We start from the raw sequence: 19,919 nt of genomic DNA on the forward strand, positions 1-19,919 counted from the left end.
TTTTTTTTTTACCATTTTAGACATGAAATTAGTTCCCTCTCTCTCTCTCTCTCTCTCTCTCTCTCTCTCTCTCTCTCTCTCTCTCTCTCTCTCTCTCTCTGTTTTCTTGAGCACTTTCTACTGAGTCATTTTCATCATTTAAGCCATTTTCTCCAATATTTTCAGGGCCCCCTTGCTGTTTTGTATTTACCATTTTTTAGATTTACCCATTCTCTTCATGTGTCCAAACTGTCACGGTCTTTGAGAATTCAGAAACCTCCTCATTTAGAATACAAGTCGTAAATTCCAAACTCGTCATTCACATTATTCCCTCATCTCATTCTGAATATCGTTGACGGCTTTATACAAAAAGTTTTTATTATAAAAACTCAGCTCATGAAATGTCTAAGTTACTCAAATACATTTGAAACAGAAAAATATAGTTACTCCTCTCTGTGGTTCAAAATATGATATTGGTGACTCGCATGTGCTAAGTCCATTTCAACGACAGCGCTTTCATGGATTGTAACTTGAGTTTGGTATACTTTCTGCCTACTTTTTTTCAGTTTTCACAGTTTCCATTTTTACCAAACAGCATTGCAGCAGAGTTGTGTGTCCGGTGTTGATTTTTGTCATAGCAGAATTGCATGACTTATTTCTTCTATGCCTCTGTTATTGTTGTAGGAATGTTGTGTATGGTTTCCATTTCCATAGAAAAGGCTCCCATGAATTTATGTTATTTGTCATATAGTAATAAGATGATGCCTGCATTTTTAATTTTTTTTTTCAAGTTTCTAGAAATGACTGGGTGAATTTGTTAAACTACTTTGGATGGATATGTAATGATTGGACCTGACTGAACATTGCCTTTGCAACATATATTTGCTTAAGTGAAAGTGCTGTACATTTCTATCAAAATTTTACTTTAGGGGTAGGGCTGTGTAGAACAAGGATATTGAGAGAGATTGAATTCCAGTGTAATAGAATACAGTAAAGGAGTTCTGTGTCTCAAGTATATGATAAATTATGCTATTTTGTGTAGGTTAGTTTTAACACATATATACAGTAAACCCCCGTATTTGCGTTCTCACAATTCGCGGATTTCTCTGTGGAACGTACCTACCCATTATTCGCGGGAAATTCACCCATTCGTGGTATTTTTCACTGAGAAATATTCACTAATTACTGTGTCTTCATATCATTTTCATGACTAAATGCACTTTTTGTGATAAAACTATTAAAATACTCAGGTATAAGCATTTTTAGAGGGTTTTTCTTATGTTTAAACTATCAAAATAGGCAGTTCTAAGTGTTTTTAGAGGGTGTGAAGTATTCGCTTATTTTAGCTATTCGTTGGGGGGGGGGATGTGGTACGCATCTCCCGCGAATACGGGGGTTTTACTGTATATTGCTCTAAGAACATTGCTATGGACTAGTTGAAACTTGTTTATACAATTGATTTTGTATGTTTGGATGAAAAGAGCACAGGACAGGAGGGAATACAAAGAACTCATTTCATATTTAACCCCAGAAAGGGAAAAGTTGGTACAAAAACATTCAGTGTTGATAGCCCTGTACCAAGAACACCAGGCGTGAATTATCTTCAAATCAATTTTAAAATAGGAAGAGAATAAGATAATTGTGTAAAGTTGGAGAAGCTTTACAGCTAAGTAGGAAGAGACAAAAAGGAACAGATGGAAAGTAGGAAGCAAGTACTCAACTATTAATAGGAAACAAGCACCGTTCAGTCTTTGTAATGGGAGGTATTACTTACAGTTTCATGGGAATTTTTTCTAATATCAGTAGCTGTTAAATGTTTTGTCGAGTGTATTTTTTTTTTTAATTTGCTATTTGTCTTTGATTTTGCAAGCTATGGCATTTTCTAAACATTCATTTGTTTAATAAATATGTAATTAGATTTGGATGCATCATTGCGAACGCCATTTTTACTGTTTATTCGCAAAATAAACTGCTGTATATTGATGATTTTCTGATGTCATTTTTAGGTGGAAAATCCTGTGAAAGTATTTGTACAACTACTGCGACCAACGGACAAGAGCACCAGCGAACCAAGGAACTTCCATTTCTTGCCTCTGGATTCAGGTAGGCCATTTACGTCATTTAAGAGGCTAAAGAACAATTACGGCTTGTTCCAACGTATTTTGGGTTTGGATTCCCCGGCCTCAATAGCCGCTTCTGGCGAGGACACCCTACGTCGAAAGCTGCCGTCTCAGTCTCCGAGATCGCCAGATGTCATTGACGTCCTCGCAGAAGACGCCAAGCCCAAGCCACCAACAGAACTGAAGCTGCCCGGGTTTCCAGTCACAGCTCTGCAGGCCCCGGTTCGTCCACCCCCAGCTACCTCGCCTCCCCTCCTCTCTCAAGCAAAGCCAGGCTCCCCTCCTGCTGCTGCCAGTTCAGCCATTCTTGCGAGGCAGAGTTCCTCTCCTCCTCTCTTGATGTCACCAGACCAGAGCGTCGACGATATCCGGCAGAGGTTGACCGCCACGTTGGAAAGGCGGAAAACGGGGGCAACTTCCCCCAAGGCTTCAGCAGGGCCGCCTCGTCCGTCTCCGTTCTGGTCGGACGACACGAGCGTTTACTCTGACACGGACATGCTGGATGAAGTTCTCTCTCAGGGTAGTGTCAACGACTTGCTGTCTGCGGTCGGCGAAGGCTTTACCGTGTACGAAGACATAACGGAGCCCCTTGATTCTTCGAACAACAATGCTTTGCAGCCCGATGCTGTTTATGGAGATGCCTCGTATGCATCATGTTATTCAAACTTGGAGTTTGTAATGGGTCAGGCTCGTGCGGCATCTGCCGGAGGGTCTACAGCTTCTCTTGTGAGTGCAAGTGATAGTCCAGCAAAACTGGAGGTACCTGCCTTGCCGCCAAAGAAAAATCCGAGAGGGTCTGTAGTTCAGCCTGAAGAGGATTTTGGCATTTATGGCACACCCTCGGGACAGCCCATTCATGCAAACAAGGCTGCCCTGCTGTTAGAACGAGGCTTTACGGTCGCAGCAAACAGTAATCAGAACCCGACAAACAATCAGAGTGTTGATAATATTCTTTACTACGATCCTGGAGGGAATGATCCACAGGGAGGGGCGTCGGAGTGCGGTGATCTCGAAGACATGTGGGATGAAGTTTCGAACCAGACGCGCGAATGCACAAACGAACAGTTGCCGCGTACCGTCCTAGATCTGTTTGTTTAATGTCAGATTTACAGTGCATGTGAAGGTATGCTCTACGAAGGCTCTTCATACATACAAATGCACAATGATGTCAGGTTTTCAAACGGGCAACCTAATGTTGATACAATGAAACAACTAGGAGTGATGAACCATCAGAGCTTACATTAACTAAAGTGGGGGTTTTCAGTCGTGTAAGGAATTGACATTTTCTTTCGTAGCGGTTTTTAGTTGAGGGGAATATTGTTTTGTAATGGTTCACTTTGTCTTCCTTTTTGGTACTGACTTTTTTTTTCAACACCAAAAATGTAGCAAATGCCAGGTCATTTACCATTAATGCTGGTGTGCAGTTGATAGCGGGAAATCACTTCAGACAGTGGAAGCAAATATTGTATGTTCCTATGAATTAATGCCAACCCCTTTACCTTTTCTATGTATTATTCCTTACATACATTTCCCACATTGTAAGGATTCCCATGATATCAGAGTACTGTATTTTTACTGACGATAAAGTAAGCTGAAGTTTTGACAGTATTTTTGCACTCGTAGATGTTTTCTTTGGTAAGTTGACACAACAACTTTCGGTGTTACTTTAAAACAGCAATATTAGTATGTACGCTTTTTGGCCGTAGCAAAATGTTTTTACATTTGATTGGGTAGGAGAGAACAATTTGAACCAGCTCCACCATCCTTGAGGGTTGCATCTTGATTTTGCTAATGAAGGTAAGGAGCCACTGAAACAGCTCAGTAGGGTTATATTAGCTGTATCTACGTATCTCTCTTTCTCTCTCTCTCTCTGTTTTGTGGGTTGCAGGATAAACTCTCTTATACATGAATAGGATATCTTGCCAGCATTGGTAAGTCTTCAAAATTTTTCCACTAAGACTGACAGTGTTCTTGATAATTGTAAACTTTTCTTCAGTGTATGTTAAGGCCAAATATTTCAGGTTTATTATTTATGGTTCAAAGCTTTAAATTGTGTTTGACTCCTTTCTGTGATTATGATTCCTTGCGTAAGAGCTATGATTATTTATTATTCAGGTCTTGTCCCTGACCCTGTAATTTGGTTTAACGGCTTCATGTTTTCCTCAGTCCAACGGAAGGGGATTTCAGTCAAATTAGCTCACCCCATTTTTGTTGCAAACTTAGAAACATCGGTATTGGTTTTCCAGAGCGAGTGATATACGGTGCTGTACCTATTACAAATCTTTGGCAGAAGCTTTCCTGTGGAGATGTATCGCAATATTTCCCCGTGCAGGAATTTGAAGCCATCCGTTACCAATGCTTTATATTTGAAAGTTCCTGTTTCTTGATTTACAGTATACACACAGCAAGGAAATAGTGTTGCATCTCAGTGCATAGTGAGTTTTGCAACTTGATAATAGGCTGTTACATGTAGACAGTTGTAATAGTTTCAAGTGGGTATTTGTCAGTTTGGGGTATGAGCTGTGTATTCTAAATAGTGGTAAAAAACAAAATAGTTGGCAAGAGCCATTGTTTTTATATACTCTGAAAAGTAGTTTGAAGAAAGTTTACAGTTTTTGAACCTGTTGGATATTTAGACTTAGAAACCATATATTCTCGCCAGAAATCTAGTTTTGAAAATGACTTTGATTTTCTTTTTGTTGATTTGTTTTACGTTTTTGTAAATGGTTAAATGTTAGTATTAATCATAAAGCAAGTAAAGTTTGTGTTGCATTTACGGCCATGGTTAATGACTAAGGGGCAAAGTAGTCCAAGTCGTCAAAGTATTCAAAATAATTTTAATTTGAAAATACTCTTCCTAAAACGGCTCGGCTAAATGTGTAAAACAGTTCCCTTCACTTCTTTAATGCAAAACAAGATTAAACCCTCTTGGATACTAAGGTTTTGGGGTTCATCTCGAGATTTTTCTAGCAGGAAATAACTGCATCCAATTGCAAAGTAACTAAGGGAAATAATTTGAACAAAATTTAATCATTAAGGTACTCTTTCTCAGTTGTGATTCTTGCAACATTGCAAGGGCCCCCTTGTATGTGTTAACATAGCACTGTACTATTTAAACCACTTATCAAATGCTGAACCTAATTGAGTGCAGTATTGTAATGTTATCTTCATATAGCTTGCATGACGATGCTTTCGGAAACGTGACAAAACCTACTGACCCTTATAAATCAAAGTACAGTACAGTATAGCGACATTTCCCTTACCAGTGCAAAGGGGGTTCTAGTTTCGTTGATAGATTCTGTGCCTTGAAGATTTTATGTTATGCTTAGTGCGTAGGAAACTTACTTTCTTTTTCAGTTAGACTAATTGATGTAGGTGTGGCTCTTGAATGTACATTCAGGTTAAATGTACAAATTCATTATTTTGTAGCAACTTTTTGGAATTTTATAGCCGTACCAGGTGGTTTTAACAAGCCTTGCAAGGTCATACTTGTGGAGGCCGACATATTGATGGTCTTATCTCAACTCCAGTAGTTTGTCATAAAGATGATAATGAATTGTGTGGGATCCGTTTTGTGACTGCTGATAGACCGAGGAAATTTTGTCTAAAAAATGTTTACTTGGCTTTGTCACAAAGTATGAGAATATTGCAATGATACTCAGGTCATCAATGTGTCAGTTTTTTTGCTTATTAATATTTCATTGACTTCAAAGGCCATTATACTTATTGGTGGCGCTGGTTTTTCCTGCATTTGTTTTGCCGTTGCTGAAAAACGATTGGTATTCCTGTCGTATTGTTTATCTAGTCATAGAGCAAAAGCAACATCCTGTGTTTCTTATCAGTTAAACTTTTGTCTGTACTCGACAAGAGCCAATAGATTCTTTGTTACTTTCAGAACTGATGCAGGTATAGCAAGTGTTTATTTTTTGAAACTGTAGTGTAATCTCATTTTTATATTGTACAGTCATTTTAATACTGGCAGCCAGCCGTATGGGAAACTTCTAAATTATCATAGGAGAGGGTGCAAAGATAAGTTAGATATTGACTGAATTATTGCCTTAATTAGATGTTTTATTCTCTTAACACAATTTTATCATCACAATTTTTATAAAATAGTCAGCACCAAGGAAGTCTTTTAATCATACTCAGCTGTGCAGTGGTGTGGTTAAACCACTTGATAACAGTAGAGGTCTAGAATGCAGAACAGGTCGATGAATATTAAAAGTCAAAGGATCCCTGACTTCTTCGAGGAATCCTGCACACTGTTAGATTCATCGCCTTATGCTTTATGCATGGGACTTTTTGTATAACCTGTGAATGCTAATTACATAATGTACATATATAGTAATGTTTGAGATAAGGCAGTACATTTGTATGTGTGGGTATCAAACAAACCATTCACTTCCCCCGTGAGGGCCTGGTACACATAGCTTGCTCTGAACGACACACAGGCTGAACTGAAGCTTCTTCATATTCCTTCTTCTTCTTCCGTCTGCCCATTTTCTGTCCGTCGTCTACACGTCATTCGTTCTTTCTACTATCCAGTGTCTAGCATGCTCGTACTGTTTTGAGTTTTGCCCTCATTCCAAGAACGACGTTGTGGTCGACTCCTAAGCGAGTTTTACGCTACTAATCATTGAACAGGAGGGGAATGATAAATAATAAAATAATAGTACAGTCATGTGTTCTATAGAACTCCATAGAAGGGGGAGCATAAATGCATCATATCTGGCCTTGCAAGACTATGCTAGGGATGTAGAGTTGGGATTGTCATAAGAATGTACCTTGAAGGGTAGACTTCTGAAGTAAAGCCTAAAGGATTTGATAGACATCTGTGGGTAATGAACATTCTTTCGGGTAAGTCTCTCTTTTCTTGACGAATGGGAATTAGCGGTATAACGTTACTCGAAGTAGAGATGTTTTTAGTTATTGGTTTCAGTGCTTTTCAGTTCATTTGGCCCTCGCCATAAGTTTGGTGCTATAATTGTTAAGTAAGTAATATATTTTATTTAATCATTGTCACAGTGCTGTATGAATTTTTCTAGTCATGACAAGTTCTCAGGTTAACAGTATCTTATACAGTATGTACATAATTCCGAATGAAAGCTTAGAACTTGTGTAGTGGATCCTAGTGGAAGAAATGACCTCCAGAGCCGGAGGACTGCATTATGGATTTCAGTTGGGCCTCTTGACCTGTGCTGTCCGTTTAAGCGATAGGTTGTGTTGTGACTTTGTTGATAGGATTGGTTTTTAAAGCAGAAAATAGTTTAATGTTAACTCTTAATATTATTGATTCTGATACACTTTATTTACTGACATTTCAGTACCTAGTCATGTATAAATCCTGTTTTTCTCTTCTGGAATAGGAAGTGTAAAGCATATACTATTTTTGTTTGCAATGATAGTGTCTATATATGCATTTTGTTGGACCATGTAAATAAGACTTTAACAGAATTTGCTTATAGATTTTTGGAGGGACGTGCTGTACTCCCACATGTACTAACTGTTGAATGTCGTGACTGGTGATGAAGAAGTCCTTGTACATTTGCTTCTTTTTATACGTAAGGTTGTTGAAAATTTTACCGATATCTGACAAGAAATTTGGGTGGTGCTTTTCTAAGGTGAAAGTGGAAGTCGACTGCAGCATCATATCCCAGACACGATGTAGTGTTGAGGCCACTGTAAAGCTATTGGCTGCGGCAGAAAGAAAGAAAAAAAAAGGTTTCAGTTAACGAACACAAATTTCAAAAATCTGATATACTCAAGGAAGTGAAATTAGTCTTAATGCATTATACTTTTGTAGTTGTGTTTGATAAATGTTATATTCATTTTCTGTTCTCTCTGCTCGACTCTTTGTCATCTTAAGGTGAAATTTGGGTAAATTGGAAATTCAGTGATGTCTAATAATCGCCTTCGGAAAGAAGGGAATGTCTGTAATTGGGATCGGAGTAAGCGGCATTTCCCGCGTGAAATCACTTGACTGAAATTTGTGATAATCAGGATAATAATGAGGATAGTTGTTATGAAGATATGTTATGATAGATTTAAAAATCTCCACACACTGTTTTGTTTCTATCTCACTCTCTGTAAAGTAACTTTGTTAACAAATGATGTTTAATGCTAAATCGTATTTGATTTCTCTGTCTTAGAAATAAGCTTTTTCAACTGAATGTGTATTGACTTATTACAGAATAAAATATTAAAATTTGTCAAGGTTTATTGGCTGGTACTTTTCAAGAAATTTGATGCATGCTTGTTTGTTCAGTTGATATTTTTTCTTTTTCAAAGTTTTAATCCAGTAGAATTGTTTTTTAATTTTGTTACCACCTTCGATTGAGTTCCTAGTAGTTATGCATGATTTTCATTTTTGCGCCTCCGAACGCAACTTGTCCCCCACTTAGTTGTTTGGTCCCCCACTTAGTTGTTTGTTGTTTTTATTGAGAATTATAGCCTGCAGTTTTGTTTTAAACCTTTATTTTATGCATGGTTCTTCTCGGTTTGTTTTTAGATCCTTTGTATGTGAAACGAAAAGTGGCCAAGTTGGGGAACAGCAGCAATGCGGACAAATTGGTGAAGTTTGTCGCTGAGAATGTTGGTCCTGGAGGTGAGTTGTCAGTGAATTTTGATTTTTAGATGTCCCTTTCTTATTTAGTTTCAGCAGACCTCTTCTTCTTTTAATTTTTTGTTTTTGCAAACTAATTCAGATACTTTCATTTAGAACCGTGTGTAGTGTAAACTTTTATTTGTTTTGTTATGAATTTATGCTTGTGAGTGGAGTCATCCTGTTTTGTTTATGTGAAGGCTTTGTAGCATTTTTTATCTTAAGATGAAGAGGTTGCTTGTACGGACACCACCCTGCTTACAAACGAGTTACGTTCCAGACAGCCATTTTTATGTTGAATTGGTTGTAAGTTGGTTACTTTACTCTTTTTGCCAATTTAAGCACAGTCTGATATAAAATCATATAGTATTGTATGTTTTTCCATCCTAAAACACAATACATCATACATGCAGTACTTTATGTACAGAATAAGTGTACAAAACAAAATTTGAACTTATGGGTGGTAAAGGGGAGTGCTCTGAACACTATTTAAATTTGTGATCCTGTTTGTTTGTAAGTTGAATGTTTGTAAGTAGGGTGGTGTTTTTGTGCATACTTTATGCATGTTTTCTATTGCATGTTTTAATTTTTTTATACATTTTAATGTTGGTTACTATCATATACCGAAAACGGCACAAAGTGTGCTACAACTTGAAGTACAATGATGATTCTCAAAATTACAAATCAAGGCAGTTCTCCCAAACACATTGTCAGCCATATGAGAGAAATCAGTTTTAATCACAATACAGTATTATCCATTGTATATGATTGCATCAAAGACTCCAAGGCATGTTAGAACCCATAAATCAGCAGCGAATATTAAAAAAAGCTGTTTTATTAATTTAATGTTAATGAAATGTATAGCCACAGTATGGCACAAGAGAAAAAAATGGAGACAATAAACATGCAACCAGGACTGGAGGAAAACTCTGTGTAATAATAGTTCCATTATAATTTACAAACATGAGTTGCCAGTGCATCAGGAAATCGGACAAGAAGGACACTTGTTTACACTAAAAAATATCACACATGAAAGCAGTCGTGTATAAGACATACCAGTGATAAACAAAAGCACCTTTTAAACAGTATGAGCCTTGGAAATGACCTGCTGTGTTTTGTATAAAAAATTTTATTCATTGTCAAATCCTGAGACTTCAGTAGTTTCTTCATTATGAAAGCTAAGCTTCAGTCTTCCCCAGCTCCCACCAAGTGTTGTTTCTGCTTCTGTTGTTATAATACACATGGGACAAAGATGGCCTTATTGAGATAAAAACCAAATACAGTACACAATTTTCAGTGTGTGACAGCCCACAGCTACAGTCTTCACTGTCAGTCACCACTGTCGCCCAAATATCAAGCTTATTTCCGAAACTAAAAGTCCTTTGAAAATGTATGTGGTAGGTATAACATAGATGGGCAGCACCACTTCGTACTTCAATTGAAGTACCTGTGATAGTAACAAAATTAATAATGATAATAGTAGAGTCATTAGCATACCAGATGTCTCAACTTTGAACATAAGACAGGTATATTTTATATTACCATTTTTTTTAGTTGGGAAAAAGGGTGCCTTACTTATGCTATCAAATATAGTGCATACCAAAAAGTTTTGTAGCAAGAAGCTTGAGAGATGTCAGAGTATGGTGTTCATTGTGCCAAATATGAATGGAAAACTTCCACTAGATTTCTGACAGTATATGACAAGATACATGATTTTTGGCATACCCACAGTACAGTAGTATTTGACACCCTGCAATTCGGCCATTACCAATCACAGAATTTGGGCAAGTGTATATTTAAGAGTAAATAGATTTTTGGGGGGGATTGGTGTCTATGTCTTAAAAGCCACAGAATTAAAAGGAAGAAAAATTGATTCTAAAACAACAAGGTAGACATATACCTAAAAAAAATTTTTTATTATTTAGAATGTACACTTGTTTAAATGAGTCAAACCAAAAGGGTCGTTACAGTACTGAGTTTGCTGAACATCCCCAAACCAGAATGCTCATGTGTGGAAACAATATAGATGAAACAGCCATAAGAAGTTATGGAATAACGCTGGAAAACAGTGATAAGAGTAAATCGATTAATCCTTTGGAGATCCCAGGGTTGGGAGTTCCTAGAAATGTGGCAAAATAAATATGGGCATTGCAGTATTTGTCGTTATTACTTGCTGTTTACTGTGTCATTTTTAAGTGAGTATTTGATATTTATTGTAGTATGTTCAAAGGCAGAAAACAAGAAATAAATTCAAATGGATTCATTGAAATTTGCCAAAAGTTTTCCACGGATGTCATCATCGGACTGTAATATTTTGGAACGTCGTTTAATGGAAAAAATTATCGAGACAAATCCAAGTATATAACCAGTGTCTTACAATTGCCACTGTGGGTAACTTCTTGGAATCAAAATGCCTTTTGTTCTTACGGGGAATAAACCATCGCCTTTTATATGAAGCCTCCAGGGCATGCACAAAACTGGCCTTTGAACTTAGAAACATGGGTACAACATGGTGAAGATGGGGGCTGGGGAAATACCCACACTATGTGGTCTCTTTTTCTTCAGCCACCATTGAGAGCAGATGGATTAACGTTCTCTACTGTGTAACAGTTGAATTTGGGGAGTAGCCTGCTAGTTTCTGTGCTTTCTGTGCTTTACACAGGATAAGGTTGCCTTTATATTCCAGGACCAGTTCTTGGCTGTTTTTAATTGTATGTTACCTGCTGTCTTTCTGCTTGTCTGTCATAACATTTTCTAGGGGTTTCTCATCCATGCCCTCTGTTGCTCAACTTTCCCTGTGTTCTGCTGTGTACGTAACAGCTTCTGCACACAAGATCGCCTCCATGTATTCAGTCTTTTCCATGGACTCAGCTGCTCCTATATGCTTGACTGTTCTGTGTGTTTGTTTATGGTCTCTGCTATGTCCTTGGTTCTGACAGCATATGATTTTCCTTTGCTCTCACAGGCCCTTGTTTTGAAGATACCCTGCGACACTTGGGCTAGTCTTTGCTATTTGTAAGGTGTCACTTGGTCATGATCACCCCTCCACCTAGAAGTATCCTGAGGCACCATTGGGGGAGTCGTCCTCTCCCAGTCCAGAAAGTGTGGTTGAACAGTGCAGAACCTTCTCATAGTGACATTAGGACCTTGGGTGATTCAGACTGCCACAAGGTTCTTGAACCCAATCCAAGTAAACAAAGCTCACCTGAGTCCTCTCTATTTATACAGTATTTGTCCTGTTCTAATCCTTTGTTATGTGCTCAGTCATTGAGTGCAGCCTCTTTAAGTACCTTGCCATCTGAACATGACACATGCACTTGTTCCCTTTAGAGGATTTTTAGGCAACCCAGGACAATACATCCTTTGTGGAGATTCTCAGTTGGTTCCTTGGATATTTAGCACTGACTTGTGTGAAATGCCTCAATTTCCATTCTTTCGGACGACGTTGGGGAGCCTGAAACAAAGACCTTTCAGCTTCTTCATGCTAAGTTTTTTGTACTCCCCACATTAATACTTGCTGCTTACGAAGGGTTCCAGCTCCAGTAGGGGTTAATGACTTCTTGTGAGTGCTCCTCATCACCTTCCTCTGTTGGACCATTGTCCTCATAAACTATTCCAAATTCAGGGCTGCTCTTCACAGACTAGACTGCTTCATTCACCACGGAGTTTCTTGCTAAGGGTACCTCACCTCTTTTACACCTTGTTTAACCCTTCAGAAAGCTGCAAAACTGGATGTGAAAGATTCAGATTGGAAGGGAAAGTTAGGTTTTGAATTGTCAGGAATGGGTTTTGGTGGCAGCAGTTACAAGATACAGCCAGTACTTGCTTCAGATTTCATTTTAACTGTAAATGCTTTTTTAATAAAATTTTTGCATTTCTAAGTGTTATGTAAATAATAGCTTTTAGCCTGTCATGTGTGCAGCTTATCACAGAAAAAACAGCAGCTCTTTTGTTTTTACCACGATTCTTCAGAAATGTTTATACTGTGCACATTACTGGTGTTTTCTCTGAAGCGAGGATAAATTTCTTTAATCAGGAACTGAAATAGAACCGACGAGTAACTTTATAAACACCATATGCAGATGGTGTTTCAAAGTCAAGATGGCTTGAGCTTGCATTCGCAACTAATGAGTTGAATAGTTGTATAAAGTCAAGTTTAAAGATCCTGGAAAGAGACCTTACAAGTGCATAAATAAGGGAGGAGATGGGAAAACAAGGAAGATGCTGCAAGATTCATTGTGAATTGGGAACAAAGAGACAGGAGTGAGAATGATAGAGAATACTGTCTAAAGAATGAATGCCTTGTGATACTGACATCAGCCAAGTTTATCCAAGACTTTTCTTTCCACAAGAAATACATATAGGCATTTTGAAATACAAGGTGGTTAGATGGAGAGCCATGGAGTAAGGAAACCACTGCCTTAATCATTTATAAAAAAAAAGATATTGAAGCACTGAGAATTAGGAAGTTTTTGAGTGTGATCAAACAGAAATACCAACCATTGTTTTAATGTCTTGTGCAACAGTGATGCAGAGTTGACCTACTGCAAATTGCAGAGTACTGTTAGAGTTTTTTCTTTATTGTCCTTCTGCTCTAACCTTGCAATGATGCCCATTCCATAATTATCTGGACCTTCACAGGGTCGCCAAAAGACACGGGGCAAAATCAAGCGAAGTTTGCATAGGCAGGATGTAGATTTTCTAAGTGATAATAAGTGCACTCACTTGATATCTGCTTCTGTTTTCCTTATTCCTCACTGGAGGCTGCTTACTCCTAGTGATCCTTGTCAGGATCTTCCTATAGTCCTTTGGAAGGGGGTCAGCATTCTCTTGGAGTGCCTGACACCAGAAACTTGCACGCCTCCAGATCCTTGCTTGTCTCCAGGGTTCGCTTGCTGCCGGGCATTCGCATTCTTCTTCTCGGTCTCCCAGGTGGTCTGGTTGTGCTGTACATCTTTGTGCCCTTTGTCCAAACTATAGGAGGTTTGTGCGAGTAGTCGCGATTGGGTGTGTGAACAGATTGGTTCCCCACTTTCTCTTCCTTTCTCAGATGCTCTCATCAATGTTTGATGTCTTATAAGAGCATTATTTTCTTGCACAGACTGAAAAAGCAGAAGCCTGTATCATTCTCCTTGTTCAGTCTCATTCGCTGTTAGCGATGTGTAAGGTGCAGGCACCGCATTGTAATTCCTGTTCTCCGCAGGCATTACACTTCCATTCTCCTTCCCCTTCTTTGTCACCTTTGGCTCCTGAGCATTATAAAAATATTCATGAACCACATTCATCATCACAAACACAGCAAGCTGCTTCCCAGTCACCGAGGCAACTTTCAAGGTACAGGGTATTCTTAGGTGCCAACATCTCCACGAATGTTACCCACTATGTTGTTGGCTCTTTGGGTGCTTTCAGCAGTAGCATATCCCCTGCATCATCAGCACTTAAGACACTTTCCATTAGCACGAGCCTCCACTTGGGCGCCAGCATCTCCTCAGGTGTTAACTGGGTGTTAGCGCCAACCACCACATCGTTGGCACTTCAGAAGCTTTTGGCGTTGTCACTGGTCACCTCATCGGGCACTAGTTGCCACATTGTGGGCACTTCAGACTCCTTCGACATTGGCATCAGCCTCCACTTCATCGACATCAGAGAGTGCTAATGCTGAGTTCCCTGCTTGGATAGAAGACTGTTCTGACTCCCTTGGGGGAGTCTTGTACTTCTTTACAATGCTAAGGTGTTTAGATGTTTAGGTGTCCTTAACCACAGCAACAGCTTCCATTTTATGCTGGTGCAGAGTACTAAAAGAAGGAGTGTTATAGTACTCCTTTCCTTTTCCAGGCTCCCATAGTGAGTCCACAATTGGTTTTCCCCTCCTACCTACGCTACATACAAGGAGAAGCTCCAGATCCAGCAGTGAGATGTAGATTTTCTTTTGCAAGGGACGGTGGAATTTGTTACAAAGTTGTCTCATGGCATCTACAATTGCCTGTTTCTGGTATTGATGCTTCAGGGAGGAGAGACACTAGCACTGAATGCCTCAAAACAAATCTTTTTCTTATTTGTTTGCTTTACTTCATTTACTCTGGAGGTGACAAGTTTGGTTTTAGCAGAAACCCAGAGGAAGATTGGATGCAGTCGGTAGACATGCTGGATGCTATTTCCCATTTTGCTTCTCCAAGTTTTTACAAGAATCCTGTCCCAGTTGGGCAAGCGGACTCTCCTGTTGCTCCTCTTTCTAGACAACTTCTGAAGTCTAGTTGACAGCCAAGGAGAAGCCTGAGGGCAAAAGTCAGTGTTCTTAATTAGTAAATCTTTGAGGGAATATTAATAGATATTCTAAATGGCTCTCTCTGCTGAGACAGATAGCTTCCCTTGAGAAATGAACCAGTTTAAGGATGAGGCCAATCTAATTTTTTTGAAAGAATTGATGGAATAAGAAACCAACTAGTTTTTGGATACTGCTGGTCTCCAGGAATTTATAAGATGTTGTTTATAAGATGCCCCCTCCAGTTGAAGAGGTCAGACTTCTTGTGGTATTCAGGTATGTTGAGTGAAGGTTGTGGTGTGGTTGAGTCAGTAGACACGTCAGGTTTGGTCTGCAGGGGAATGGCAGCTACACATAGATCAACTGGAGGTGCTTACAGTGTTAAAGATCTTTTGATTGTAAAAGATCCTCTTTGACATTGGAAGAGTTAGTGTAGGGTAAGAACTGGCTTACCTAAAGAATTTAAGAGGTACAAACTCAGTGTTTTGTTTGTGGTCAAGTCGCATTTTCCCAGTTCCTCAGTTGTGCCAAGGAAATGAACATTGTGGCTGATCAGCTGAACAGGGAGTATCATGTTCTGTCTTTGGCATGGACTCTTCATCGATAAGTCTGCAAGGGTTGATGGGAGTTGAGGGCACTCCCTTTCTAGATGTCTTTGCCAGAAGATTCTACTTTTGTCTGCCAGTTCAGGATTCAAAAGCTTGGCAGTAGGTTCTGCTTTTATCTGCCAGTTCAGGATTCAAAAGCTTGGGCAGTAGATGTATATTGGACTGATTTTATCCAGACCTCTATACTTCTCCCCCTTTGGCTACGATTCCAAGGGTATTGGCACATTCTGGCTAACAGTGAATACACCCGTGACCTTGGTGACTCCATGGTCGCCACGCTGGAAATGGTTCCAAATTTTCTGTCACAGCTGATAGACTGCCTTGGACCCTTCCCACTAAGGAGGAATCGGATGCATGAGATTGCACCAGAACCTCCCTATTCTTCAGCTGACCTTGTGGAGACTTGATTGTCTCTTGCCAAAAAGAGACTTTCCTAAGGAGAGCAGATCAGTTATTAATTCCAGAAGGCATTTGACTTTCTGCACTGTATGAGAGACAGTGGTTATTCTTTAGAGCTTGGTGCTTTTCCAAAAGGATTTCCTGCACCCATACCTCTTAAATAACCCGATGAAGTTCTTTGCTCAGTTACGCTACACTAGAGTTTAATTTTGTTCATGATAGTAAGGGGTATTGCTTCCTGTTACTATCCATATTAAGACATTCTAGCCTGGATCTCTCTGCTAACCTGGGCATTAAGGAAACCTTCAGTTCCTTAAATCTAGATTCTCTAATCTGATTAAACCGCTGGCCTGGGATTTAATGTAATGCTGAAGTGCTTAAGTATGCCTCCATGTAAATCCTTAATTCACCCTTCCTAAAAGATTTGATGATTAAGACTTTAAAAATCAGTGGATTCCAGGCCTTCTCCTGCAGTGTGAGCTTTACTTCGCAAGGAACAGTTCTTTCCTTTTTGACCCTTCTTCAGGGCAAAGGATGAATATTTAGTCTTGGGCTCTTCCTTGATGTTTTGTGTTCCCAGTCTTTCTTAGTGCCAGATGTGTAAAGTCCTCCCTATGTCCAATCACAGCACACCTCTAAGAGCAAAGGACTAGGGACCTCAAGTCAGTGTTCTAAACCAGGTCACCCTATGGCAAAAAATGCCATGGCATCTCTGTTTGAGAACTTGGTCAAAGAAACACACACTAATCTAGACTCCCCATTCCTACCACTCCTGAAGGTAAGTTTTGGAAGGTGAGAGCAGTAGCAACTACCTTCAATTTACAGCCATGAGTGTTACTAACGCAGCCCAGTGGAGATGCAACTCCATATTTGCCTCTCACCATCTGCGAAATGTAGATTCAGTACAAATCACACTGAGCACTTTCACCTCTCGTTACAACGGGAACTTAGTCTTTCCTATTTAAGGGAGTTTTTTCGGGAGTATTGAAGGTGTTTAACAGGAACTTAGTCTTTCCTATTTAAGGGAGTTTTTTCGGGAGTGTTGAAGGTGTTTAACAGGAACTTAGTCTTTCTTATTTAAGGAAGTTTTTTCAGGAGTATTGAAGGAGTTTCATGTGAACTTAGTTTTTCCTATTTAAGGAAGTTTTTTCGGGAGTATTGAAGGTGTTTAATGTGAACTTAGTCTTTCCTATTTAAGGAAGTTTTTTCGGGAGCATTGAAAGTGTTTAATTTGAGATAGGTAAGAACCCTCATTGATTTACCATCTTGCTAGCTTAGGCTCAAGGCCTTTTCTCCCACTTTCATCAGAGTGAGAATGGTAATTCTTGGTGGAGTTTTGTTGTTTCCTTGTGGGTCACAATTATTTGCCCTTGCACCTTGTTTCCACCTCTTTTCTTCTGTGTGTGAATCAGCTATTGTAATAGGTAAAATTCATTTAAAAATACTTTTTTTATAAAAAAATTTATTTTATAAATACTGTACTTACCTGTTTATTAAGTATCATTCCCCCAACCTCCCCACTCGTGGACGGAGAAAAAAGTGAAATGGTAAACTCTGAATGCTTGAATCGCCCGAAAGGGATGGAGCAGTAGAAAGTTCAAACTAAATGATCCTATTAATTTTTTAGTTTTTGCCATATCGTAACCTGAACGGTATTTAGAGCTATCATAATGGGAAGGTTTTGAAAAATAAACTTTATAAAAATTTCTATTTTCCCTATGGTAAAGTCTATGAAAAGGGCAAATGGCAAATTCGCTTGACATGACCCCATCAGCATCAACTTTGCATCTACTCCATTCATGGGTAATTTCAGTTAGCTTGACATTTTTAATAAAATCCCTTAATGACCCCAAGACCTTTCATAATATTTGTGTGTGGACACTTGTCATATACTTTCTCATAATTAACAGAGGCCGTCAGAAGGGGATTTTCAAATTCTATACACCGCTGCATAATGTTTTAAGACATATTTCTTATGTGCACCTACTGCTTTTTAGAAAATCAGCTTGTCCATCTCAGTGCATTTCAACATTTTCTTGCCCCAGCTTGTTAAAAATATGCATACGGAATATTTTCATTACAATTCAGACCACCTTTCTTTGGTACATTGCTAGGACTTTAAACCCCAATCATCAGACTTTGTTTCCTCATTCCGTAATTTAAAAAACAGTCTAGTTATTGTACAAGGTGTCACTTCAGTTTCAGCTAAAATCATCTCTGTAGTGATTCTGTCATAACCAGGTGTTTTCCTTCTAAGTTTCTTTTAATATTTATAACGTGTTACAAACTGTGAATCCATTCAGAAATACATTCAGGTCTTCTGCAGTTTCTGGCATATCAGTAAACTCATCCCTTACAGTACATATCTTATTAATGCCCTCTCAAAAGTGTTCCACAGAGCACTGTCCTTCTACCTCTGATAAAAGCACTGACCCATCACTCAGTTTTTTAGGTGTCTGCATCTTTTTCATTTCGCCCATGGATTTTTCATTAATAATTGTGTGGCAAAACACCAAATGAAACACCCTGGATACGTAATTTTTCTTCATGTTTTTCCAGACACTATCTTATTTCTTGCACTTATTTTAGCCTTACTTTCCAGACTTTTGAGTAGTTAACATGCTCCACTTTGCACCCTTCATCTTCTCCCAGAGATTTTTCTAAAGTACCTTGTGCTTTAGATAATCCTTTTTTATAAACCTGGTCTCATCCAGTATCAAAGGTTTTATCTTGTTATCCTATATTCCGAAATTCCTTTTGCAACAGATTGATATTCTTTCCTTAACTTGACCAGTCCTCACTGACTGTCAGTCCTCCTCAGATGATGTTTCTAGAACTGCAAATCTGTTTTGACAGCTGCAAAAGCTTCTAGAGTTTATCTTTTAAGATGCATTTCTGTATTAAACCAAGACAAACTTTTTCGTGAGGTGCATTTAATATCAGCTTCAGCATGGCAGCGACTAGATGGTGATCATTACGCACATCTGCTTCTCTGTAACTGGTTACATTCCTCAGCATTCTTTTTGATCTGGATTTACGGTCATGTCGTCTGAATGGTTTCTGTGACTGCCGTCTGGAGGTGTCTGTTGTCCAGAAAAGCAAATAAAGGGAAAAGACTGGAGAAAAGGGTGTAGAGAATCGCAAAGATTAGAGTCGAGAGGCAGGTTGGCAAAGTTTGAAGCACCTCAACAGGAGGGCAATATTTAAAGCTAAAAAGTTAATGCTAATCTAAATCTAAATGAAAACGCTTCTCACGGCTTGTAAACAAAATGTTTTAACGTTACTGGGTAATTACCTAGCATTTAAATTCATTGTTAAGAAAATACAAATGTTGAAGTGCAGTGCTTATATATCGTCCGTCAATGTTTTGTTTAAATTGGTAATTTCTGTACAAATAACTCAGCCAAACAGACAGATTGTTTGATTTTTTTAGACAATTCTCAAAAAACAAAAAGCATAAAATGTATTTATACGTGTTCCCAAAACATTGAAAAGTTATGTACAGTATATGTACATAAAAGATTCTAGAGTAAATAATTAAAACTACAAGTACTCTTTAGGAAAGCAAAACCAAATATACAGCAGAATTATAAGGACAAGAGAAAGTTAGCACCAAGAGAGCAACACAGCTGTATAAACTTTTTAGCATGTATTTAACAAACATCTGACTTTGTTACATTTTTAACAAACATCTGGCACACAGATATGCTTAGGACTGGGTAATGTTGTAAGGGTTTTCATGAGCTCATTTTCACCACCCCACACAATCACATCCATCTTACAACATTGTTCTCTTACAGAGGGGCCCAGATGTTTGGGGCATAAAATACTAAAAAGATAAATGGTAGGTTTATTACAACCCCTACACTCAAGGTCTGAATAATGAGGTGTATGTCGTTTAACCTTTATTAAAGACTGGAGAAGTATATTTTAGTAGGAAATGAAGTTGG

The 19,919-nt window shown here is 38.6% G+C and overlaps 1 protein-coding gene across 5 annotated transcripts in view; it reads left to right on the top strand.

The window, feature by feature from the left end:
• Positions 1–19,919, top strand: part of LOC136830572 (transcription factor p65-like) — a 54,693-nt gene that overhangs the window by 19,266 nt on the left and 15,508 nt on the right. For 3 of the 5 annotated variants that reach the window (XR_010850664.1, XM_067090095.1, XM_067090096.1), the window contains exons 9-10: positions 1,986–2,082; positions 8,608–8,703. Coding sequence is in view for 4 of the 5 variants with exons in the window: in XM_067090095.1 (XP_066946196.1) it covers positions 1,986–2,082; positions 8,608–8,703 (193 nt within the window). In the remaining variant the exon portion in view is untranslated. Of the gene's footprint in view, positions 1–1,985; positions 8,309–8,607; positions 8,704–19,919 lie in introns of those variants that run through there. The other 2 variants (XM_067090094.1, XM_067090093.1) reach the window with 1 other exon arrangement.

The sequence above is a fragment of the Macrobrachium rosenbergii genome, chromosome 47 (assembly GCF_040412425.1).
Source record: "Macrobrachium rosenbergii isolate ZJJX-2024 chromosome 47, ASM4041242v1, whole genome shotgun sequence".
In the NCBI taxonomy this organism is placed as follows: Eukaryota; Metazoa; Arthropoda; class Malacostraca; order Decapoda; family Palaemonidae; genus Macrobrachium; species Macrobrachium rosenbergii.